Source organism: Myodes glareolus, chromosome 26, assembly GCF_982192425.1.
Source record: "Myodes glareolus chromosome 26, mMyoGla1.1, whole genome shotgun sequence".
NCBI lineage: Eukaryota > Metazoa > Chordata > Mammalia > Rodentia > Cricetidae > Myodes > Myodes glareolus.
In genome coordinates this window covers 4,799,221-4,825,941 of record NC_142051.1, presented here as the reverse complement: position 1 = coordinate 4,825,941, position 26,721 = coordinate 4,799,221, and the positions used below count along the sequence as shown (strand labels likewise).

The following is a 26,721-nucleotide window of genomic DNA, read 5'->3' as shown; positions in this document are numbered from 1 at the left end:
GCTGTTCTCTGGGTTTCTGCAGTGGTCTCAGTCTGATGCAAAGCAGAGTTTCTTTGATGAGGGCGAGAGCTATGCTTCTTCAGATAAGTACTAAATGTCGGCAAAGAGTACGGACTAACATGTCCCCGGAGACCTAATCTGAAGGGCCAGCAGACTTTCAGTTCCGTCTATTTTATGAACAAAGAGTGACATACAAAGTATGAGGAACTGAATTACTGGCAGTAATTTACTAGAAAAGGAAAACTATGGCACTTATCGTTGAAAATACAGAGAAAAAATGTATTAAGCTGTATTTGTTTAGCAAATCAATGACGAAATTAAAAATGTACATTTGGTCTAGCAATCCTATTTTTACAAATCCTTCCTGTAGAAAGAGAAGTCTACCATGCACAGAGCTTTTGTGTCGGGGTGTTTATTGTAGGATGAGCATCTGCCACATTTTTATTCATTTCCTTTATATCAGCATTTATCAATTATATAAAATAATGGACTTCATTATAACAATTAAAATTTTTATTATTTATGTGAATGTGTGTTTCCATGTGTGTGTACACATACTTGTAGGTATCCACAGAGGCTAGAAGAGTGTGTTGCATCCTCTGCAGCTGGACCCAAACTCTGGTTAACTGAATGAGCCGCAAGCACTCCTAACCACTGAGCCATCTCTCCGCCCCTTCATTATAAGATGTTAATACATGTATATAATTCAGTGGGATTGTATTCACCTCTTCATGGCTCTCTCTTGGCTTCCTCCCCATACACTGCTTCCCTCCCATATCCCAAATGTGACATTGTGGGGGGCGTGGGTTAGAAACAAAGTCATTGCTGTGACTGGGATGTGATTACACAGTGGAATGTTGTGTTTTTGATAGAGTGTTCATGTTTATATGTGTGTAGATGTTTATGATTTTATATGGCTGTCAGAACAGAGGCAAATATGCAGTAGAACCATAATGAGGTTGTTAACATAGGTTTCCTATGGGAAGGGAAAATAGCCAAGAAAATAAAACAGGAAAAATTTATACGTAAGGTATGTCTGCTGTATTCACATTTATGCGTTTCTTTATGGTTATGGTGTATGTATGACTTTTTCAAAAGCATCAGGAGTGTGGTAACAAGGCATTTAAAAAGTAACGACATTATGATATTCTAGAGGCCAGAAATCCAGGGCAGTTCTAGGAGTCGAGTGAAAAGTTGAGATTAATTGGTAGGTATAAAGTTACGTGAAAGGAACATTGCAAATAAAAACTAATAAAATAAAAAACTGTTACAGATCAAAGAGCTATTCTCTTGACTCTCAGTTTATCTTTAAATAAAAGTATATATATATAAATCTTAAGAATGTATTCTCTTGGCTCTCAGTTTACCTTTAAATAAAAGTATATATATATTTAAATCTTATGAATGTATAGCACCAGATCTTGGTCAGACTTTTTCAAAGGAAGATTTGGGATGGGAAATGTAATTAAAATTCATTCTTACATAGTGTCTAAGACTATGACTTTTTCTACCTTATAATATGTAACTAAGACCCTTTAATTTTATTATTCTTAGAAAGATCCTCAGTATCCGTGGTGCTGTTTTATATTTGTGAATGCTAAGCAAAGCTTTCAGAAAGTTTTGCTAACAAACTAAAAGAAAATCAGAGAGTTTTCATGTTCTTATAAAATACTGCCAAGATAGTATTCCATGCCACAACATACTGTCATTTAGTGGCCCAGAATAGAAATGCTTGAAGAGTGAGATTTCTCAAAAATTACCTGTGATTTTCTCAGATGTCACCATTATTGATATGTACCGTTAATATGCAGCACAGTTCCCATGTCTTAACCCATGTCTTCATTCCATGCATGCATGTGACTCTTTCTGTTTCACTGGTCTCTGTTCGTCTCTGCAACCTCTGAACTGCTGGAGTTGACGAGTATGTATAAGGAGTGCTGACGGCTCAGTGGGCTAAGACTGGCTACCAAGCCTGCTTGTCCTGAGTTTGATTCTGGGGACCCACATAGCAGAAGGAGAGAACTGATTTCTACAAGTTGTTTTTTGACCTCCACACATGTGCTGTGGCATGCACATGCGTGTGCACACACGGACACACACACATACACACACATCATTTTAAAGTTTGTATTTAGCACTCTTATAGAGCTAGTCCCACATTAGTATTTAATCAATTTTTATGGTCATTCTTAACCAGTTTTTACAGGATTTTTGTTTGTGTAAGACAGGTCTTACTATGTACCCCAGGTTGGTCTGGAACTCTAGGCTCTCCTGCCTTAGTCTACCAAACCTTAGGCTTTAGGTGTGTGTTGCCAGGCCTCGATAGAAGTTCTTTTCAAAGAAAAATTAAATACTAGTTTATCAGTTCTGGCACTTTTATTATATATATTGTGTATTTAAAATGTATGAATGATTTTATTTGAAATTTTTAAGTTAGAGTATATCAGTGTCATAGCACAAGATAATGGGTTTCATTATAAATTTCCATACATGTAAACAACATGATTAGATTACATTCACCCTTCACTGTTTTTAGTCTGCTTCTCAACATTTTGTTGTTGTTAGTATTTTCCTCAGGTTCATTTGGCTTCTTTTGCAGCAAATGCCTAGTTAGGTCTCACAGTGTGTACCTCTGTTCTTAGCACGTGGGTGGTGGAAGAAAGTGGGTATCTGTGAGAAAGACAGCATGGCTTATGTAACAAGTTACAGGACAGTAAGGGCTACATAGTGAGACCCTATGCAAAGAAACCACGAGAAAAAAACGTTTTTCTGGTGCCCACTAAAGCTACGTGGCCATGTCTTGCACCTGATGCAGTAGGTAAAATCGGGTATTATTGCGTAGATGACAAAGTGATATGTTGGCCTGCAGGGTGTGGAGTATATTCTGGGAATGGTTAGATCATGAAATTTCACTCTTGGGTCTCGGCGGTCCAGTGCCAGTTCACACAATGGCGTGTGCTCCGTTCACATTAGATAAACCTGTCCATACAAAGGTTAGCTCTGCATGTGATGCATTCCGTCTTTCCAGCTTCTGATTATTGTCAGTGGTCAGACTGCCAGGGCCACTTGTACGCCTACATCTTGATGTGGGATGTCTGAGGTCCCCAAAGGTATAATTTTTTATATATATATTAGGAAATGCTTAGTGTTTTGACAAATTGCTTCAGTTTTGTCATGTGTCTCTTACAAAGGCAAAAGGTATTTTTTTCATGCCCCCACAAAAATTAGTTTATTCTAATATTTTGTTTTGAATAGCTTTTTTGAACAGTCTGTTCTCTTTCAGTTTTTTTCAAGATGGGTTTTCAGACATTTAAATAGAATTAGGTGACATGTCTTGACACATGAAAAGTTGGTGCTGACCATAAAGAATCATATATTTATGAAACAAGGAGATATTTTACTTTAAACTGTAGTATTTAAGTTTCTATTATAGAATACAGATCAAAAGCCCAGCTGCATGTTTCGAGAGACCAGTTAAAGAGAAACATCAAGAGAAATTTGAGATGAGTAAAAGAATTTTGATACTGAGCTTCCTTTTAGAAAACAAAATGTAGTTTTAACATTTTCACCAGGCCCATGCATTTAAACACGGAATCATGTGAAATTCTGATGGGCAGCAGGCTGAAGAATGTAGGCTCCAGGCTGACACTGTCAGATGGTGCTCTGTAGCAAGCGCTCCTGATTCAGGACGGCACTGGGACAGTGTTTCCTTTTGGTGCACACTAGAGTGCAGTCTCTCTGTTTTAGCTCTTGTGGTATTTCTAAGGTCAGTTAAACACAGTCAATAACGTTCAGTCATCCCAAATCACCATCTTCCTGTCTGGTGTAGCTAGCAAAATCTAAACAAACGGCAAACTCCTTATGGAGCTCCCTATGTACAGTTCACTGGACTCAAGAGCTTTTGGAAGCAAAACAAAATGATCATCTGAAGTTGAATGTTTTGGGGATCAAGGTTATTAGGTCAACACTAAATTTAAACCCAGTTTGAGGGACATTTTTTAATGGCACTTAGAAATTATGGCTCAAGCCGGGCCGTGGCACCTGATGTGGCTGACATCCTTTGATGCTGAAGGCCTTCAACTGATGTGTATAAGATACGTTTCCTAAAACACGAGCTGTGATGTAAGTAACAAGAGGCTGTGCTGTGGCCAGGGAAAGGAGAGGCTCTCTCCCCAGCCACTTTGTGGAAGTTGTTTGTTTGAGTTCAGTAATCTTATTGAACTTGAAAAAGAATAGTATTAATAGCTGCCTCCACTTGGGGAAGTAGGGAAGCTCCCCTGTCGCTTTTTGCTTAGGAGTTAGGTAGAGCTTGCGATTGTAAGAAAAACCATGGATGAAATCCATACCAATTAGAGATCGTGTGTGCTTGGGACCATTTAAAAATGCTGTCCAGGCCTCAGAGGAATCAGTGTGAAGCCTGTGCTGTATGGTTCCGTTATTAATCTCTGAAGAGAATAGATACCAGATGTTTACACTGCCCAAAGGACACCTCTGTGATCTTGACGGTCTGTGGTCATAGTGTCCTTAAACAGACTCAAATGTTTGCAGTGGTTATGGGTGATAAGGCCACATTGTTTTACATCTAAAATTATCAATGAACATGCTTGGAAAATACATTCATTTTGATAGGAAAGATAACTCATGTTTTATTGATATTTATTAAAAATCGCCTAGGGAAAATAGAATTTCTTTGCCTATTTTGCATATTTCTTCGGTTGGCTCAGTAACAGACGCATTCAGACATTTCTTTTCCCGTTCTTCTTCTCCCCTCCCCTTCTTTATCTCCCTCTCCTTTCCCCTCAGCCCTCCTTTTCTTCCCCTCCTCTCTTTCTTGTTTAAAAGAATGAAGTCTGTTTTCCTCCAGTTCAGAGACTGGGAACCCCAACATTGCTTCAGGCCCTGGCTCAGTTCCTGTTGAGGGTCCTTCTTCATGGATTGAGATGGCACATGTACATAAATGAACATGGTGGTTCATGCTTGTAACCCAAGCACTGGGAAGGTGGAAACAGGCAGATTGCTTGGGTCTGCTGGCCAGCAAGCATGAACAATACTCGGTGAACCAAGGCCAGCCCCTGGCTCATAAAATCAGGTAGATGGTACCTGAAGAATGGTACCCAAAGTTCACCCCTGGCCTACACGTGCAAGTATGCACATGCGCACACACATTTTTCGTTATGTTAAATATAATAAAATTTACCAAGCAAGCAATGTCTTTGGTGTGTAGTTCATGGCATGAAGTAAATGAATTCTGCTGTGCAACCACCGCCATCACCACCCAGCTCCACAACTTCTCACCTTTCAGTGGGAGTGCCAAACCATTAAAGATTGGCTCTTCCTGCTCCCCTGGATCCAGAAAACACCATGATAGTATCTTTCCGTGCAATTGTCACCAACCTAAACAGGGACCTATTTGCTGCTAATGAAATATATTCTCTGTATTATTTGATTCACTTAAAATATCTCATGTGTTAGGTATTAAGAGTATATTAGTAAACAAAGCAGTCATGGTTTCTTGGTGCTTAAAGAATCGTTAATTTAAATGATTCTTATAAATAAGTAATTACTAGCCAAGAGATAGGACTTAAAGGGAAAGTACTAGGTTCTGTGAACATGGGGTCATTTTTTCAGCCATATTTATTTCTGCCTACTTTGTACCAAAAGCAGAACACATTACAGTGGCCCTTTAAGGCATTCTGCTGATCACTCTCAGTTTGGAATATTTTATATCCCAAAGATATATCTTATATTCTTAGACCTCAAGATGTTATGAACAATAGAAAAGAAGATAAATAAAAAAATTAAAGTTCTCTCTAAGCCTTTTGAAATATCATTTTGTTTATTATCTTTAGGGGCATTTGAATAATGTTTATATTTTTATCATTTCTAATGTTTTCATAGCTCTTATTCATTTTTATTTAGAAATTTTAAAAGAGTATTATTGTTACTTTGCCATAGTTTGAAAAACAGAGAGACATGGGTGAATGGGAGGGGCCACCAGAATCTGGACACCAGACATCATGTGTCCTCTGTGTAGCCACTCCCTGCTTTTCCCGACTCCCTTGCACCCTCTGTAGAGTGTGTCTCCTGTGTCTTCTGCCCTGACGCTAATTATTGAACTCAGGGCCTTTCAGAGCTTAATGGACTTTCTGTAGATGATGTCACTGCATAGGCCCTCTAACCTTAGATTCCTCCGTGGACTCTGACTAATCCTCTTGTCTTCCTAATTCTTAAAGCATCTTTATTTTCTGCCAAACTTAAACACCCGGGTGGCTCTCCTCCTTTGTATCCTTACCCGTGTGATGCTTTCATGTTCTGATGACTTCAGATCTGTATCTGTCTGTCTTTACTTCCAAGTCTACATACCTCTCTGCCTTCTAGTAGTTCCGTAGAAGCTGATCTTACGATCTGCACCGGAAGTGCATGCCTACCATGATCCAGCTGGTAATGCAAGCTGGAAGTTCTGTTCCTCCTTCATCCTCCCAGATGGATCGCAGTCACCAAAGTCAACAAACTCTCTTTTCTTGATTGCTTCTGAATCTCTCCCCTGTTTCCCAGTGCCTTTGCCAGTGCCTTCATTTAGAGCAGTGGGTCTCAACCCCTTTCAAATTTCTGTCTCTAAATTTATTAACATTACAATTCATAACAGTAGTAACTTACAGTTATGAAGTAGCAACAGAAATAATTTTATGGTGTGGAGGGGTCACCACCACATGAGGAACTGTATTAAAGAGTCACAGTATTTGGAAGGTTGAGAACCAGTGTACTAGTCCATCATAGATTCTGTTTTGGTGTATAATCTTCTCTGTAATATTCTTTTCACAATCCTTCTTTACTTTACAACCTGTTTCTAGAACCATCTTTTCAGAAGACAAATAGGATTATGTTAGCAGTCTATAAAGCCTGTAAGCAGACCCTACATTCTCTTATCATCAAGCCCCTAAAATACAGAGTTTAAAAAGCAGGAAGGCAAGGGTTGATGATGGCTTAGCAGTTAAAAGCACTTGCTGCCCTTGTGGAGAACCTGGGTTCAGCTCTCAGCACCCACACTGGCTTAGCAAGTGCCTGGAACACTGGCTCTGGTGACCCGATGCCCTCTTTGGGCACACATAGCTACATAGATATAAAGTAATATTTTTAAAAGTATGTTTTCTAAGTATCTTTGTACTTTTCAGGTACTTAGTAAAACTGGATGAACTACAGAAGAATGTTTGACAAAACCATAGCTTCGTTTTTTTCTGTGATTACTGTTGATCCTTTGTTCTGCCTGGGTCTTTTACTTCTTGAGACCGTTTTTGCTTGTAGAAATGAAATCCTGTGGTCTTCACTTAGGTGGTTCTTGTTCTTATATTTACAATGGTAAGAAAGGATGCAACAAACTCTCAAATAATGCTAAAACCCATAAACCTGAAAAGTTGTGTTAGTGTTTCATAGACTTAGTGGGAATATCCTGACTGCTGATTCTGAAGGAGCTGACAACACAAACACCTTCAAAGTCTTAATCTCAAGCACCCAGCCAGTCAGTTCTTAGCCACAAGGCTGAGTGCAGGCCGATTAAAGCTGCTTATTGTAACACTGACTTCAGTCTGCTTTATTCATTTCACTTTCCAGTGCTGAGAATCTAACCCAGAGTCCCTCACACACCTTAGCAAATGCTCTTCCACCAAGCCATAAACTCAGGGCAGACTTTAGGATTTTTTTGTTGGTAAGATAAACAAACAAACAAAAAAACCCATAATTCCTGTTGATAGGAAAAAACTTGAAGCCTTAAATCTGTTGCTTCGTAACATAAAATATTAGATTGTGGCTAAAACCTTCAATTTTCTTTTCTAAGATGTTCAGGATCTTGTACAAGGTAGACAGGATGAGATGGACATTTCTTTCTTTCTCTCCCAAGAAACTGAAAGTTGGAGCCAGAAGAGAAATGAGAGGAAAGAGTCCTGGAGTTGGGGCGCCTGATGGCCACACAGGGATGTCTAAGTAATCCTTCTGAGGGAAAAATGTGGTGAAAATGCGTATTAATAGATGTTCCTGATTTTAGAAAGTCTGTACAACAGTTGAGGCCCAGTGGAATTACAAAGAAGCTCAGAACTCAGGACGGCAAGAACAAGATGTTGGGGTGGGGGAGGAGGAAAGTCTAAAGAGCAGGGGGGTTACATCCTCCTCACTTTCATGTCTGAAACGACAGATCGTTAATTACCTACATGGGGAAAAAAGCTGGAATACTGTTCTCTTAAGATATTATTAAGCAGGCTGTCAGTGAATTGGGGCTGCTATGGAGGTTCTGGTCCTGCAGTGTGAACTGTTCACCTTTTAGGTACTAAAGAAACTTCAGAATATGCCCATGTCTGTCAGCAGCCTTTCTAACAGAGATAAGACCCACCGAGGGAACAGACCCCCATTATGCCTGAGAGCAGAAGCAGCTACAGGCGGATGGGGCAATTTATCCAGTCTTATTCTTAGACAGAAACTATGACCAAGGATCACCAGAGAAGTGAGAAAAGAACTAAGAGCTCGAATGAATAAATCCAGAATTACAGTTGCCCCAGAAAAAAAAAAATAGTTTAGAAAATTTAAAATTAAACAACCCTCTAATTCATATTCTTGGAAGTATTTGAAAGGCATTGCATTTATAAAACTAGATGATACCGTTAAGAAAGAACAACCAAAGACCACGAATATCAAGAAAAATGAATCATCAGAGGCGAGCCCACAATGAGATGCCACTGTGTAGACTTTAAGTAGGTATAGATGCTCATGGAACCCAAAGGAGCATGGCAGTGGTCTCTAGAACAGCTGTCTCCAAGCCTTCAACAGGCACAGGTATGGAGATATGGAGTCAGATCTGCCTGCATTTACAACATTTGCCTGTTAAAGGGGGAAATATCTGACTGAGCTATCTGTTAAATCTGAGTAGTTAATGTCCAGGCACCTACTAACCTGCATATTTTGATACTTAAAATATTTAAGTTAGAAAATAAAGATCTTGAATTATAGAAAACTTTTGTATTACTATATTATAAAAATATGACACAACTCCCCCATGGGGGCATGCATACCTTTAACCGTGATGAAATAAAAATTAAAAAGCAGAAATATTTTTACTTGGTCAGCCTGGGAATTAGACAGTTCAACATGGAAGAAGAAGATGTAATCCTAATTCTCCAGCTCTATAGTAAGCAAACAGATAATGTCTGTTCATTTTCCACTTTTAAAGTCTGTATAAAGAAAAGCACGGAAGGTTTAATTATACTTGACCATCGTAATACGTGGAGGAGTAGGTGCAGCAGGAGGGTCTTAAGATCCTTTTGCAGAGTGGGAAATCAAACAGCATCGCCCTGGATTCCAAGTCTTCCATACGTCCTTTTGTTCAGCCATCACATGGTGGTTTGGAGTGCTGTGTGTGTTAGCAGGCACCGTGCTGATGGTTAGAAATTAAGGGATGAACAGAACAAATTCCCTGATGTTATTGAACTTAGAATCTGTTCCCAGAGGCAGACATGCCTAAGTGAGTTTTTTAAAGGAAAGATGAGGTAAACATAAAACTTGGAAATGGGCCGATGAGTGAAGATAGGGTTACTAGATCTCCATCTTTCACAGTAGAAATCAATTCAAAGCATCTAAAATCTCATTGTCTAGTGGTAGAGGTTTTCTGGACTGTAGAAATCGTGGTGAGAATGTTCTCTGTGTGTCTGAGCTGTCCACATAGCAGCCGTCCACATAGCAGCCGTCATCTGGACGTGGCTGTCGGAACAGCACAGTTTAAAGTGAGCAAATCAAGAGATATCAGAATAAGGACCTTTAATAAAGAATTAAACAGGAAAACCACCAGTCATGTTTGGCTGTAGGTAGGTGGGGGGCGGAAAGGAAAAGCTCACGATGAGCCATCTGTGTTGAACTTCTCGGCTCCACGCGTCTGCGTCGCTGGTTACTAACACTTTTGGAAGACTAGATTGCAACCAAATGGGGTCTTTGAAGGAGAGTGGAGAGTCATCCTTTTTTAAATGAGATAAAAGTTACACTGGAAATGTCAGTTCCAGTGAATAATTTCGTGAGGATTAGGGATCTAAGCCTCAAACAATTCTTGTCTGCAGGGGGCCTGTTATTATTTGTTTTGGCCTAGCTAAGAAGGTAAATTGTGGTCAAGGAGGTGAATCGTTTCAGGTTTTAGAAAATACCAAACTTATAAATTTTGAAATATTTAGACTTATAGAGCTATGGAGACCGGGCATACACTAATACAAGTTTTCACCAAAATTGTGCTGAGATAAAAGTCATGATTACTTGATGTTATGGATTTGCTGCGGGGTCAAGACCACACAGCAGGTCCACAAATCAAGGTGGCTGGTCCCCAGCCATGTGGCGGTCGGTCCCCGGTGAGTGGTGTGGGCAGGCGGCAGGTGGGAGGCACAGATGCTGCAAGTTTCTGGGACTGCTGGGGACTCTAAAGCAGCCAGTCCCAGAGACCACGTGGCAGGGAAGGTGGCTGGTCCCCTGGGTGTCCCTGGCGGCTAGCCATGTGGGCAGCAGTGGCGGGTGGGCAAGGGGCAGACAGATAGGCACACCATGTAAAGTTAGATGTTTATTAGATGGGTTATGGAGGGGAAGGAAAAGGAGGAGAAGTGGGGGAGAGAGAGACAGAGAGAACAGAGAGAGAGAGAGGAGAGAGGAGAGACACAGAGAGGTGGTGAGGTAGGGAGAGAGGGGACAGGAAGAGTGAAGGTCCAGGTCTGAGGCTGCAGGCAGGAAGGGAGTGGGCATGGCTTTTCTCTTAAAGAGACAAAACAATCATAACACTTGATATCACCCAAGACCAACTGGAATTTAGTGTGTTCGGACTTAGTCTCTGTTCAGATAGCATCTTTGGAAGATAGATAACATTATCTTTCAAGTCAATAAATTTTTGTTCAAGTTTCTGCGTTGCCTACTGACTGATCATGTAGAATCTTACTGAGATTCTAACTGGGTTAGGAGCAAGGGAAGAGTGCAGGGGAGGCAGGCGCTGCGTGCACATCCTTCTGAAGAGCGGAAAATAAGGGTCACCCTTTGTGGACACGTTTTTTTTTTTTTTTTTTTTAAAAAAAAACTTTTTGAAAGAAAAGAGGAAGAGATAGGCCCGGGAAGCTGAGAAACTTTTTCCTGGGAAGAAATTGAAGTGAAAACTCTAAGCTTTGTCCACCCTGCTTGAGGAGCAGTAGGCCATGGCTTGGCTGTAAGCAGAATCCACTTGGAGCACCTGCATTGTGGATCAGGGTGGAATAATTAGTTTTATCGTCGTCATTTCCTAAGTCTGTTGTGTAGATAACGACTACCAAGGGACAACTTAGTGATAATAATTTGGATAATTTGCTTTGGGTCAGAGACATCAATGAGCAAGTCCTGAATTTGCCCCTTATATACAAAAAGTGAAGATACAGTTGCAGATAATGTGGCCTGATTGTTGAGTGAAATCAAGGCAGAACCGTTGCATTCCAAGTGGTCTCTTCTCCTTGTCGTCGCTGTGTGTTTACCATCCAGAGATGAGAATTCCTTCAAGGGAGAATATATTTATTAAAAATAAGACATTCTTGATACTAGTAGGCTGCGATCTAAAAAGTAGAGTTTATGTTCTTTGAAACGGAATGATAATAGGCCCCAATCCAACCTCATCAAATAGAAACAAAGGGGCAGACTGGGGGTGGAGGGAGCCCCCTGTTTATACAGGTTTTCATATGACTTAAAAAGTGCATGGAACACATCCAAAACAAATGATGTTTTGTTGGATGAGAAGACCGAAAGGAAAAGCCCAGAGAAAGGAGGAGAGATGATGTTTCTTTAATGTCAAAACTGACATAAACACACTTCCCTTCCCCCTCCCTTTTGCTCAAGATAATTTTCTCAACAAGTCGCAGATTGCTTCAGTCCCTGCCTATCACCCTTTGAAGCACTCTCCTTGGTATTAGCCGTGGGGGCAGGGTTTCCTTTGAGGCCTTTTACAGCAGTGAAGAGTTCCTCCTTTAAATACTATCACATGATGAGGGGATTCCGCTTCCAGAGTGCTGTCATCACCGTGGGTCCCCTGTCAGAAGACAATTTATTCCTGGCGATGGTCCTCCTTAGCTTGATTGTCCTTAAGGACGAACCTTCCTGACGGATTCGCTCTCCAGTGCAGTTCACTTCTCTAGGAGACACAGCAGAACAACCGGATTTTCCTTTGCGGGCCTCGTCAGTGACGGCAGCCACTGTCCTCGTTAGTGACGGCAGCCACTGTGCTCTTCAGAAACGTGGTCCACCACAGGGACTGTTTCTCTCATCGCTTCCCACTGAGTAAGAACTGGATGGCTTGCAGAACATCCGACTTTTAAAGTGCCCTTCTTCCACAGTTTTCAAGAACACTGTAAACTGAAGGAATAGTGAAATGTCTTTATGGATTTATTTTTAGTGTCTCCTCCAATGTTAATAGCATAGTAAACAACAAACTATTCAGACATCATTAATTTCCCAGCAACATCGGAGTTTCTTTGAGAACCTCCATACTGTTTTGCCCTCCCTGCCATTCTCTGGTCTTGAATATGGTCTTTTGGAAAATTTTGTGGACGTTTAACTCATGTTGACAAAATGTGTTTCTTTAGGTCAGCCAGATCACTCGAATTGAGTTTTCTCTGTCTTTGTGGTGGCTGAAATAAATGAATAAAAGTTATATAGCCTCCACACTAGATCCGCTCACGTCGTGGCTTTTGGATGTTTCCCTGTGAATAGTCTCAACATTTGAAAACAATGTTATTCATTCATTATCAGCTTCCAGAGGAAACAGGCCTTGGTCAACCTGGGACATTAAACCAATTCCATAAAGCGTGCAACCGCCCTTCCTGGAAGTACTCAAATGAAAGACTGCTCAACTTTTGATAGAAGAATAGTGGGGTGTGAGAAGGGGTCCCTAGGCTGATGTCAAGTTATCAGATTCTAGCTTTGGTTCTGCTATTCACCGCTTCTGCATCCTCTGCTCTCTCCCAAAAAGTTCTGCAAAATGAGTGGCTTAATGTTCTGCGTATTTCCGCTGCTCCATGGGCATAATGAAGCAGTTCCCTGTCTGTGCACAGAGCTTAATCCTAATCGCGGTGACTGAGCTAAATTGGATACCTCCGCGCGTTAGAAAGGAGAGTGTGTGTGTGTGTGTGTGTGTGTGTGTGTCTGTCTGTCTGTCTGTCTGTCTCTGTTCTCTCTCTGTCTCTGTCTCTGTTCTCTCTCTCCTCTCTCTGTTTTCTCTCTCTCTCCCCTCTCTCTAAGTTCTCTCTCTCTCTCTCTCTCTCTCTCTCTCTTTCTCTCTTTCTCTCTCCTTCCTTCCCCCCTCTCTCTCAGGCCTCTGTGATGTGCTTTGCTCATTCATCCCCTTGTTTTACGCTTCCTGGAAACTAAGGACGCTAAGCAACCATGCTGCCCTCCGAGCTGTGTCAGCCCTTGTGAACCGTGAGTTTAGACTGCCTTCAAATACTTACTGCCTGGTCAGGAAGAAGGCATGGAGCAATGCTGGAGATTCTCGGGGCAGATAAACAAAAAGATGTGGCTGTATAGAAAGCAGAATGGCACAGAGGGGAGACACATCCATTTCCTAGCGGAGTGGAGACTGGAGTCTCGTCTTTTATCTTCTGCTGCTGAGTCAGGCCTAAAGAGTCCAACCTCCTCATACTGGCATCAGGTGCTTTCAACTGCTTTCAACTGTGTTTTGCTGTGAAAGGCTTAAAAGGGCAATAGAGAAATTACTTCATTTATGTATTCTGTGTCACCATGAAATTCACCTTCACTAGCAGTTGACACTTCTGTGATTTAACAAAGAACACCTAAATGTGGAAAGCAGCCATTGTACAGCAAATGGCGCAGCCTCACATGTGTTGGAGGTGGTTTTAGGGTTGAGAGGGTAGTGAGTCATGAGTTACTTACAGCAGTGGAGTCTCAGAAGAGCGGAGCTGTGTTCAGGGTGAGGCTTCCCTGCTGCATAGGAGTCCTGAGCTCTCTGAAGGAACCAGGAGTGCTTTAGGGCCTGCTGGGAAGTTTAGCTGTGATTGTAAAGCAGCCTGTGCTCTGTGGAGTGGGGAGCTTAGACAAGTTTCTGAGGAGAACTTGGCAAGGAACTAATTGTTTGAAAGTGTAAATCCTGTTGTTGGAGTGTGCACACCATTTTCTTTCCGTGTAGTAAAGTGCGCACCGCTTTAAGTGGCACTTCCTTTCTGTGGGAACAAATGAGAGAAAACCATAGCTGTGCCAGCAGCTCCCAGTCTGGCACCTCTGTCCTCAGCAGCCTTCAGGAGCTCGGGCGTCTTTGGAAGAAACATTGCAAAAACAAAACCAAGCAAATCCAAAGTGTATCCAAAGTGTGGTCTACTCACCAAGAGTTTCTTAGAGTGTGACTCTAAAACACTGATAGACTGCATGGGAGCTGGAGGGATGCTCTGTGAGAAACAGCGCTCTGTCTAGATGCCTGGGCATCTGCTCTCGCAGCTTTTCCTAGGAAGTGAGCAAGGCGTTCACCCACAGGTACATGCTCTGTGCCTGATACACTAGACCAGGAAGGAAATTAGGTGCAGACAGTTAATAGGGTGATCATCCTTTTTTTTTTAACCATATAAAGCTGAGAATTGAAAAGACATGATTTTCTAAAGAAGTGTGAAATAGTTGGAAAAGTTACCCAAATCAATTGGTTGTTTTGGAAAATGCCGAAAGGAAGATTAATAGTGCTTCTCAGTCGTGCCTCGTGACTCTGAAGTCAAGAGGAAGTGATAACAGAGTTTTCTCAAGTCTTGGAATAGTCTCAGAAACTATCGACTGATTCAAGGCGGTCTCAGGAAGTACACGCTAGCCCAGCTCAGCTGTTGCCTCAGTGTGAGGAAAGGCTTAAACTTCTATGCAATTGTACTTTGTGGCTTTGACCCTTTCTTCCAGGCTGAAGAAGCCCAGCATTAGTCACAACTTGAGGCTTTGCCTCGTTTGCTTCATTGACCTTGAGACTCAAATCTAACGCAAGGTTTTGTCTCCTCCCTTTTGGCCCATGCACCTGTTCTACCCCAGGTTGGCCTTCCTTTCATGACGTAATCAGCTCTGAGGTCATCGAGTTCACGGACGATTTTTCCTATGGGATGCACAGAGTGGAGACAAGCTGCTCTCAGGTGAGTTGACCCCACCTGTGTCCCCAATAGGGGGCTCGCTCTGTCCTGCAAACACTTTCGAGGGTCCTCTTCGTACTTACATGTAATGACAAGGCCAAGGGACTGTTCAAAAGAGGGACAGACAAACATACTGGATCCTTTTTAAAGTCTGAACGATACCTCCATCTTTATATGTTTAGCAAGACTAACACAGTGTCAGTCGTTGGCTTCAACGATATTAAACAGTTATTGATTGGTAGGGGGAATGTTTTCATTTGATCTACTGTGGTAGTGAACGGAGCATCTTGGGGACATATGGTGATTTCATTATATAGCCTTGCATATGATGTAATGATAGCTTGGCCTCCACAGTTCTATTACCCAATCTTTACTCATAATATCTTTAATGGCTGTGATCCAAACACAGTCTGTGAAGATCTCAGACATGGCTTTTCCTGGGGAGAGGTTGGAGAGAAGTCACCTGAAGTGGAGGTAGTAGTAGCGGTAGGCTAGTTCAAGGCTAGTTAAAGGGGAGCCCAATCTGAGGCAGCTCTTTGCGTGTTTCTGCTAGTGTCTGTATTTGGCCTTATTTCTAAGGATGCTCTATTTAGTTCTGCCCCATTCTTCTGTACCCAAATCAATGCTACTTCTAAGGAAGAAAGTGAAAATGTGTTTGAGGGGGTAGTGAAAATAGTTAATGCACGGAGAGACTGTAACTTACTGATATTTTGTGGCTACCCAAGAGACATGGCTGATATGCCCATGCAGAGAAAGAGCCATGCCATGCTCTACAGAAAGTACTCAGTTTATGTCTGCCCCAATTAGTGACAGAAGAGCTCTGAGGATCGTGGTACTAGCATTTACTGGTACCCAAGAGTGTTTTGTTGGAAGATATTTTTGTACAGATTGAATGAAGAGAGGTACTGTTGGGTGGCTGCAGGGCACAGTGAGCACCGTGCGGGCTTCCCTTGGGACTCTTCTGCCTGTCCTTTATCCGGTTTCTCACCTTCAGCAGTTCCAAGATTCTTAGAGAGTGGGTGGTGTTTTTACTGTCAAAAGGGAAGAATATTTGTTCAAACTTGACCATCTGATGAATTCCTAGTTTTTGTTTTATTACTAAATTTGTTCTTTGAGAATTTCAATACATGCAGAATTTGTTTTTAGTTAAACGATAAGGTTTTCAAGCATACTATCTTCCATGTGAAGACCTTTCTCCCTTGAAAAGCTTGTCGTCATTTCTTTAACTCATGTTTTCAGCTTGCCCAACTCTGAGCTATAGGTCTAAGCATGATAGTGGAACTTCTGTCATGCTGGCCTTGATGCCCATGAACTCTAATTTAATTGCACTGAGCATTGCCTACACAATGTCATCTTCTAATGGTCTCCTGGTTAATGCTCACAGTAACCTTATTCTCCTCATTTGGTAAAGTTGTGTAGCCCTAATAGCAGAGCTGAGATTTGCATTTAGGTAATCTGACTCCAGAACACTCTATTGAAGAAGGGTGTGTGGCAGGGAGATGAGACACTACAAAGGGTCAAGTTGGAGAGATGTTTAATAACTCCACGATTCCCCAGCATTTGCTTTACTCTGATTCAGTTTTTCATTAGATTGAATTATGATTGAAAATGTAATAACTGTCTGTTGGAGGAAGCAGCTTGCTGATTCCTGGCTGCTTGGCTAGCTTAGACTGAAAATAATCACAAACAAACCGTATTAATTAAATCACTGCTTGTCCCATTAGCTCTAACTTCTTATTGGCTAACTCTTACATCTTAATTTAACCCATTTCTATTAATCTGTGTATTGCCACGTGGCTTACTGGCTAAAGTTTTGGCATGTCTGTCTCTGGCGGCTCCATGGCTTCTCTCTCTCTCTCTCTCTCTCTCTCTCTCTCTCTCTCTCTCTGCCTTCTTTCTCCCAGCATTCAGTCCAGTTTTTCCCGCCTACCTAAGTTCTGTCCTATCAACAGGCCAAGGCAGTTTCTTTATTCATTAACCAATAAAATCAACACATAGACAGAAGGACCTCCCACACCAACTGTTCAGGAGTCAACTGAGATTATCTATTGAAGAATCTAAAATTTTAGACAAAAGGTAATGTTCTAGGAAGGATGGTATTCTAACTTGAGGTGTAGGTACATAGTAACTAGTAAACATCTCTTAAGGCTATTGCCTCTCATATATGTGTGTATGCATGCATGCACCCCCTCCCCATACGTACACCGCAGCCTGTGTGTGGGGTCAGAGAGCAATTGCAGAAGTCACTTCTCTCCTTTCAGTGTGTGGATTCCAGGGACCGCACCCAGATTCCCCTGTGGCTTGGTGGCAAATGCCTGTAACAAATGAGCCATTTCACCAGCCTCAGGTGCCCCCCTTTGTAAAAACTGCTTTAAAGTTGCTCATAACACATCTTTAATTCTAAGTTTTCTAGACAAGGAAACAGAGTCAGGCAATATTAACTCAAATCCCTAATTTCTGATGTTTGTGTCTAATTCCTGCAATTCAGGGTTGAACTGGACTTCCTCCTGTGCTAGGAGAGATAGCATCGGCAGTCACTAAGGAAAGGCCTTCATGAAGGTGTCCTGAGATGATCAAAGAAACTATTTCAAAATGGGTTCATTCTCACAAAAGGTGTCCAGCGCTTGGCCCTGTGGCAAAGGCCACAGTCTCCCCCTGTTGTCATAGGGAGAGCACACTTCACGTCCACCTCCTCCACGTCTATCTCCAGACTGTCTGACTCTGCCCTGCAGCAGAGGGAGACACTGCTTCTCTCTAGGTCAGAGGCTCTAGGAGTAGGTCTCTGGCCCAGTCTCCCCAACCCCTGCTGGTCAGCAGCACTGCCAGGCGCTTCAGGACGGTCAAAGAGGAAATCTTTCAAGGTTAGTGATGGATGGTCCAGCCAAGTCAGGGTCTCCTGGCGATAACAGAAAAGAATTCAGGTCAGAATTTTACTTCTGGAGTGAGTGGAAACCTAATGAATGACTTCACTTTGTGTAATAATCTTGAAGGAAACCATCAAATCCAAGTTTACTGAAGTTATAGTCTCTGTTACTGCTGCCGTCACTGTTGGAGCCTATCAGAGAGTCCTTTAAATTTGTTTTAGATCATTATTAACTTATCTCATTAACCAAATCAACAGAAAGGTGATTGTCCACAAATATGAAGAATGTTTCAAAAGTTAAGCAACGTTCTAGTAAAACTGCAAGCATTATTAATCTCCAGCAGATAACAGATCCTATATCGCTGCTGCTGAAAGACACCTGTGTGTCACGGTGGGGCTTCACACCCACAGCCCATCTCTCTTCCCTGATCTTCCAGTAAAATTGTAATACTAACCTGGTGACTGCACAGCATTTCCTTGACAAAAGATTAATACTGCAAGCACAGAGAAGCGGGGCCCCTACTTACACACAGGTGTCCCAAGGCACGGCAGGAGGGAACTACTAAATGGCAAAGTAAATTGCTTTTCTCTTGGAAACTCTTTTCTCTTTCCCTTCGTGCCCACATGTAAAGCCTGGCTTTGAAAGTGCTTCATGCTGCAGATCAGACGCTTCGAAGAAACTGACAGAGCGGCCAGCAGGGAGAAAGGCCTCCGGGACAGTGGGAAATCCATCTGTGCCGCCGCCATGGGGACACAGTCTTTGTGTTTCTCAGGCCATGGGTGATCCCTGCAGTCGGGTTCTCCGTGGGCTCTGCAGGCTCCCTCCCTGAGCACTCGGGACTGGAAGCCTAAGGAGGGACTCCCATGGCACTTGGTTTTCCCCTTTGAACTGTTTTCGTGCGCATCTTTGGAATAAAGACCAGGGCACTCAGGTGCAGTGTTTCCCGAAAGAGAACCCTGAAGCACACACTAGAGATTCCATCCCGGACGAAATCACTAACAGCAGGGTTCAGAGATTTCCTCATCAGGCAGTCAGTTTGCTTCAGTTACTACCAGGTGTGCTGAGTGAGCCCAGCACACTGCCAATTGACTGGGCCAGGGGGCAGAACTCACAGGCATCTAAGGAAACAGCGCGTCACTGACGACCCCCATCCATCATCCCGGCCTCTAGCCAGGCTAGACGCTGGAGGGAATGGGCTCCATGTGCGCTCACTCCCTTTGTCTGGTGTACCCTTGAGCCCAGACCTGTAAACCTGAGAGGAAGGCTGCTTGGGAAGTTTGGAAGGTAGGCACCGATGTGGTGGCAGAGATAGACATGGACACCTGTGCTACTGTTTGTGACCTCCCGAGCAGGCTTCCCTGCAGCGGGTCTCACCTTCCTAATGCTGCCACACTTGAAACAGCTCCTCATGTGGTGCTGACCCCAAACATAAAATTGTTTTTGTTGCTACTTCATAACTACTTTTGCTACTGTTATGAATCAGAACATGCATATCTGATATACAGGATATCTGGTCTGCAACCCCATAAGGGTTGTGACCCTCAGGTTGAGAACCACTGCTCTAGAGCGTCTGTGGTAGACACCATGACATCGCCTCTGTCGTGTGCTTGCAGACAGCTGTTCTCTCCGAATGACGCTTTTTCTCTTTTTCCTTTACTTGTGTCAGGAATACATTTTGAAGTGAACTTCCCTTTCTGACTAACCCAGACTTGTTCCTAATTAGCAAATAAAAGGACATATTGAAAATCAACTTAGTTCAACAGATTGAATTACTGTCATTTTCCAAAACAACAAATGGTGTAGGAAGTGAAGACCACGTAACTTCTAACTGGCTTCCTGCCTATCCTTATCACACTTTTCTGATAGGGAAGCATGCTCACAGGACAATTAATGAATGGGAGCAGCATCGTTTATTTTGATCAGCAAGCTGTGTTCTCTCAACAACTCAATAACATGATGTGCACACACGCACATATGCACGCACACATGCACATACACCCCACCCCTGGCTTTTATATGCAAGCTTCCCCTCTCAGATGCTGAGTGATTAAAGTACCTGATGTACACATGAAATCAGTCGCTGTGTGCAGTCACTGGGAATACTAGTTCCTGGTGGCCTGCTCCGTGAATGCTGTGCCAGATAGAAATAGGTGTTTTTCTATGTTCACAGGGCAAGCATATGAAGGTTTCCTGGTGTATCTTAGCTGCTGATCCCTGAATATTTGGTCACAGTTGTTTATAGAAAGGAAAAGCAATCTGAGCTGTCATCTTTGATATTTCTTAAACCTGCATAGAATGTGATAAAAATAATGTAAGATTTGTTTTTTAGGCCTGTGTCCTATTTTCCAGGCAATTGATCAAATCAGTTTGGGGTTCATTTTTAGTTCTTTAATAAACTGACACAATATGTTTTTAGCAATATAAGGCTGCACCTTTAGCACGGAAGTACCGTGAAGCCAAAGCTGCTATGGGTGCTGGCTGTTTAATAGTAACCAGAGGACCCTTTTGTATTGAGCTTAGCACCTTCAGAGGTCAAACCGGGAGTCCAGGTGTTTCTGTTGCAAGAGCATCCCCGATCATTTCTGTCTCATCGTCCCCACTGCAACTCAACCCCCGCTCCGTGTGAATTCATACACCCTTCTTAATTTGTAAGTGTTTTATAAGCAGCTCAATGAGCAGAATAGAATAAGCCATCTATAAGCCCTTCCCATCAAACATTTACCTAAATTGTCACTCTTTCCTCCCTTGGCCACTTCCTTCACTTATGTTTCCAAAGCCACCAAGGAGGCTTCCCAATACCTTGATATTTTCTCTTTCCTCTGTCTTCTCTTCTTAGCCGATTTCTACTGGCCACACTTTATGGGTCGCTGGTTTTCTTGTTTATTGTCGGTATCTCCTACTGACAGATAAGTGCTTAGGGGCTAGGGATTGTTGCCTGAATCTCCAGAATGTAGGACCTGTGCCTGGCATGTAACAGGAACTCCATAGTTACCAATTTAAGACGTTAGTGGAAATCATTGAATCCAGCCATTGGTTTCTTTGCTGCATGGTGAGTTCTGTGTTTCCAAAGCCTGTTGAAGGTAGTACACTGATCCCTCCGTCTATCTCCTCTGTTCCTGCTGAGAAGTGGGAGATGTGCGCATATGGTACATTATCACCATCTAGAGCTCTACTCAGCTTCAAAATAGCACGGCATTTATGTAGTAGCTAGCCTTTGTGGAGAAACTGGTCCAACAACTGCATCTAGCACTGCATCTAACCACAGCATCCAGTCACAGCATCCAACCACTGTATCCAACCACTGCATCTAGCACTGCATCTAACCACAGCATCCAACCACAGCATCCAACCACTGCATCTAGCACTGCATCTAACCACAGCATCCAACCACAGCATCCAACCACTGCATCTAGCACTGCATCTAACCACAGCATCCAACCACAGCATCCAACCACTGTATCCAACCACTGCATCTAACCACAGCATCCAGTCACAGCATCCAACCACTGCATCTAACCACTGCATCTAACCACATCATCCAGTCACAGCAGCCAACCACTGTATCCAACCACTGCATCTAACCACAGCATCTAACCACAGCATCCAACCACTGTATCCAACCACAGCATCCAACCACTGTATCCAACCACAGCATCCAACCAGTATATCTAACCACTGCATCTAACCACAGCATCCAACCACAGCATCCAATCACAGCATCCAACTACTGTATCCAACCACAGCATCCAACCACTGCATCTAACCACAGCATCCAGTCACAGCATCCAACCACAGCATCCAGTCACATCATCCAGTCACAGCATCCAACCACTGTATCCAACCACTGCATCTAACCACAGCATCCAGTCACAGCATCCAACCACAGCATCCAGTCACATCATCCAGTCACAGCATCCAACCACTGTATCCAACCACTGCATCTAACCACAGCATCCAACCACTGTATCCAACCACAGCATCCAACCACTGTATCCAACCACAGCATCCAACCACTGTATCCAACCACAGCATCTAACCACAGCATCTAACCACAGCATCCAGTCACAGCATCCAACCACTGTATCCAACCACAGCATCTAACCACAGCATCTAACCACATCATCCAGTCACAGCATCCAACCACTGTATCCAACCACTGCATCTAACCACAGCATCTAACCACAGCATCCAACACTGATATAACCACTGAATCCTACCACAGCTTCCAATCACTGCATCCAGTCTTTTAAACTAAACATACAACAGTCCTTCCTTCTGCCTTTCTCTTTTCTTGGTGTTTTGATAAATAGCCTGTTTCTTTTCTGTATCTTTAGTTCATTTGGGGGTGGGTGGGAAGCCATTGCATCAATCCACCTATTAGAAGCTAGGAAAAAGCAATTGTGTTGGCTGGGAACTTTCCACTTGCTACATTGGAAGCTTTGGTGACCATGATATAAATCTCCTGAGTCTTGCCACTGCTTCATTGGGTTCCAAGAACATCTAGTGCTGATGTTAAGTTTTACTGCCCATGAAAACAACCATCAGCTCTGTCATGGCCAGTTAAACAGTATCTCTTACAGTGGACATCTGCATATCTGAAACCCACCCATCCAAAGCCAAAAGTCATGCCAGAGGGAAGAGATTTCATTCTTGTTTCTTACAAGGGGAGATCAAGGGTCAATTCAATTCAAAAATTACTGCGGTTGTTTTCCAGCTGGCTGAGAGAGTTCACAGGTCACAACACGCAGCGGCTCCTAATGATTTCTCATACACACAATTCCAGTGTGTTTTATTCTCGGCATGTGGTACAAAGCTTGTCTGAAACCATCTCGGCAGCTATCGACAGTCAGAATAGAAATGGTCCAGGATGCTTTCCCATAATTTCTGCACAGATCAGCCATCCACTCGGACTGCTTAGCATGCATTCCCCTAGAGCCTGTTCTGTGCATGTGTCTGCCTTCAACATCCCTTTTCTCTTACAGTGTGGTGCTCATCTTGGACACATTTTCGATGATGGACCTCGTCCGACCGGCAAAAGATACTGCATCAATTCGGCCTCCTTGTCTTTCACTCCCACAGACAGCAGTGAGGCAGAAGGAGGCAGCGGCAGAGCTAGCGGCAGCCCAGCATCGACAGACAGAGCAGAGCTGTAGAATCCGGGAGACTGGTGGGAACAAAGGGCCTTAGTGCACAGCTGATTGAAAAACCAAAAATGGCTCATCTTAACAGAGTTATTTTTTCAGAAGCTATAAGGGCAATTTATGTTATTGAAATTGTTCTCTCTCTCTCTCTCTCTCTCTCTCTCTCTCTCTCTCTTTCTCTCTCTCTGTCTTGACAGGAGTTCTGTCTACCCATGTATTCTGCTGTTGTGACTAGATCATGAACTGTGTGTATGTCTTGCAAATGGAGATGACTTTGTGGAGCTTCTTCATAAGCTTCTGAGCAGCCTTGGCATTGTTTTCTTTCAGCATATAACTTCCTTTAGTTTTGATGTGGGTTCACCCCTTCTTACTAAGCGGTGGAGGCTGTTTGGTCTTCTAAGGAGAAACCAGAGATTTCCTGGTGCTCAGGGGCAGAGAGCAGAGCTGGAAAGGGCAGGGCATCCAGACACGTGGCCTTATGATAAAGATGGAAGGATGTCTTAGATTCCTAGACTCTGTGGAAAGTCTGAGCTAAGGTGTTTTTCTCGCTAAAAGGGTGTGAAGGTCTAAAGTTGTTCCTTATGTTAGATTGTTGCCAGATCTGAGGGGGTTCTGAGGGTTGCTGCAGAGATGTAAACATTACCTAGTGGGCAGTCTTTATTTTGTATGATCTTCCTTTGAAAATAGAGGAATGTAAGACAACTGTAAAGTGCTGCCCCCTGTTTTTGCTCAAAGCTCACAAAGGATGCTTGCCTGTTGCCTTTGTATAAGCGTTTTTCTCCACCCTTCATGAGACCTACATCTGGGTGAGCATTTTGGAAGATTCCCCAGTGCAAAATAAAATATTAGGGACAACATACTTCATCGAGGTGGTAGAAAAGAGAAAGATCGTAAAAGACCAAGTGTTCTTAAAGTCTTGAGGACTAAATAACCCCATGCCGTTCAAAACGGTCAATAGGATCTTACAGGTACCACACCTAAACCAAACTTCTACATAGCATCAGGAGGCTGTGGGAAGATGTTGGGCATTGAGACAGAATAGTCAGGCCCAAGTTCCACACTTCACTGTGTGTACAAAGGACAAGCCATTTAGCCTCATTGTGCCTATAGCTTCATGTACACAATAGGACTCATATATTTATAAAATATATCAATATTCTCAGGGCAAAATTACTATATTGCTATACAATTAAGATCAGTATTGTAAAGTCACACTGATCTGGTTTAATTGTGTCAACAGCCATAGAGCAGGCATTCGCAATGGGAAGAAGCAGAAGTGGACTCAGTTGGTTGCTGTGGAAACAGATGAACCAAAACCCAGACTCTTTTCTTATAGCAGTATGGCAGGTTTTGCTTAGAGAGGCTCTGCATGGTTGCCTGAGGTTTTTACAGGGACGAGCAAAGGTGATATCTCACAAATAAGCATCGTGACTTTGAATGCTGATCCTGAAATTCGCCTTTAATACTTAAGTTTCTAAATTTTTATGAAGACCAGCATCTTTCCTCATAAGCACTAAAGACAATGAGAAGGGAGATATGACAGTCCTAGACACAGAGGGAAGTAAGTATGAAAAGCTGGGTCAAGGAAACATGAAATCACCATGTCCGGAAACTTCTGTGCTTCTCTGGGTACCCCCTGGAGATCCTGGCATCCTGGTGAGTCTTCATGGTCACACAGTTCTAGAGAAGTTTATGCTCTTAACATGGACACACAGAAAAGTGACCTGAACATCACCCCAAGCCCAGGACTTCTCTGGACTTGATGGACTTCGCTCTTCTCTAGAAACAAGAGGGGGATAGAAGACAAAGCAATCCAGACTACAGTGAGAGTCTTTCCAACACCAATCAGGATCCCATATAGGGTGACTAAGGACAGGCATGGGTCTCACATGGCATTGACACATCTTAACATTCATCCTTCAGATACATACACAGCCGTTTCTGTCCACTCCCATCTGTGTGGTGGCCTCCCCAGGGTTCCTTGGATATGAGCCACAGTGTTGGAGTAGACAAAGAAGATAAATGAGGAATTCCTTCCTCCCCAGAGACTCTGGGTTGTTACTCTTCCTTCATTTTTATAGTACTAGAGCATTACACACACACACACACACACACACACACACACACACACACACACCCCGTAATAATAAGAACTTTGCTTTCTAACTGTTATTGTTTTGTTTTTAATAAAAGCCAGCCTTTTCCAGCACCAACTTTTAAAAATATATAATATCCATTGAAAGAAAGAAAGAAAGGAAGGAAGGACGGACAGATGGACGGACGGAAGGAAGAAAGGAAGGAAGGAAGAAAGAAAGAAAGAAAGAAAGAAAGAAAGAAAGAAAGAAAGAAAGATGTGCGCATACAGTTTAATCCCAGACTGCTTTTTGAACCTAAGTGGTATCAAATTTCAGTATTTTTCTGTCTTATGTTAAAGAAATATATTGCTAAAGTACCAGTGAGCAATAATGTCAGCTGTCAGTGCCAGATTTACTTTTGGAGGAACTATGCAGGGAACTGTGGCAATATGGTGAGGTGTGTGTGTGATCTGTGGGAGGTCTGCCACTTAACACGGGATGCACAGACTTCCCTGTCTGCATCTCTGGCTCCAACTACACCATTGAGCAACCAGAGATTTGCTGGTAGGCAGGGAGTGTGTCCACATGAGGATGCCGAGGAGACCAGAAGGAGGCAGCAATACCAATTGTATTCTGTGCTCTTAAACTTTTCACTTCTGTGTATTTAAAGATCTCAATACAAATGGCATAATGATTGGAACAAAGCCTCCCATGTTGTCTAAAATGTCTTGCTTTCGATATGAAGAGCGACAAGAATTAGCACCATTTGTTTTGAAGGTTGTGTATGACTCTTGACTTAGAAGGCTTTTTAACAACTTTTCTCTCAATAGTTTGAAACTTTTGAAAAGTGACATGAAACCTCCTTTTCCTATATTTGTTGTATACAGAAACTAGATGATAAAGTTTCTTTATAAAAAAAGTCTCTCTTCTTGAATTTCTGAAGACTTCTTTTTGTTTGTTTGTTTATTTATTTATTTTGTATACAATGTGCTGCCAGCACATATACCTACATGCCGGAAGAGGGCACTAGACCTCGTTATAGGTGGTTGTGAGCCACCATGTGGGTGCTGAAAATTGAACTCAGGCCCTCTGGAACAGCAGCCAGTGCTCTGAACCTCTGAGCCGTCTCTCCAGCCCCCATTCCTGAAGACTGCTACTTTCTAGCATGACGGCCCACCTTGACTCCCCTACTAGCAGTGACCACAGTGGACTCCCTACTATCAGTGACCACAGTGGACTCCCTACTATCAGTGACCACAGTGGACTCCCTACTATCAGTGACCACAGTGGACTCCCTACTAGCAGTGACCACAGTGGACTCCCTACTAGCAGTGACTACACCATAGTCCCTCTTCCCAAATGACTCTAACTTAGGTCAAGTTGACATAAAACTCACCAGTACAGTCACCAATCCACATAGTTTTCCAGACTTTTCATCTGATTATAGTCAATAATAACATCATCTTGTGGAGCCCACGGGGCCTCTGTTTATCTGAAGGTTTCCGAA

General features: G+C 42.8%; 1 protein-coding gene across 1 annotated transcript in view; it reads left to right on the top strand.

Annotated features, from left to right (window-relative positions):
• Msrb3 (methionine sulfoxide reductase B3) overlaps window positions 1-26,148 on the top strand; it is a 122,841-nt gene extending 96,693 nt beyond the window's left edge. The window contains exons 6-7 of the mRNA XM_087902201.1: window positions 15,040-15,137; window positions 22,981-26,148. Of these exons, the coding sequence (XP_087758327.1) occupies window positions 15,040-15,137; window positions 22,981-23,151 (269 nt within the window). The 3' untranslated portion in view covers window positions 23,152-26,148. The remainder of the gene's footprint in view (window positions 1-15,039; window positions 15,138-22,980) is intronic.
• Window positions 26,149-26,721: the final 573 nt, after the last annotated feature.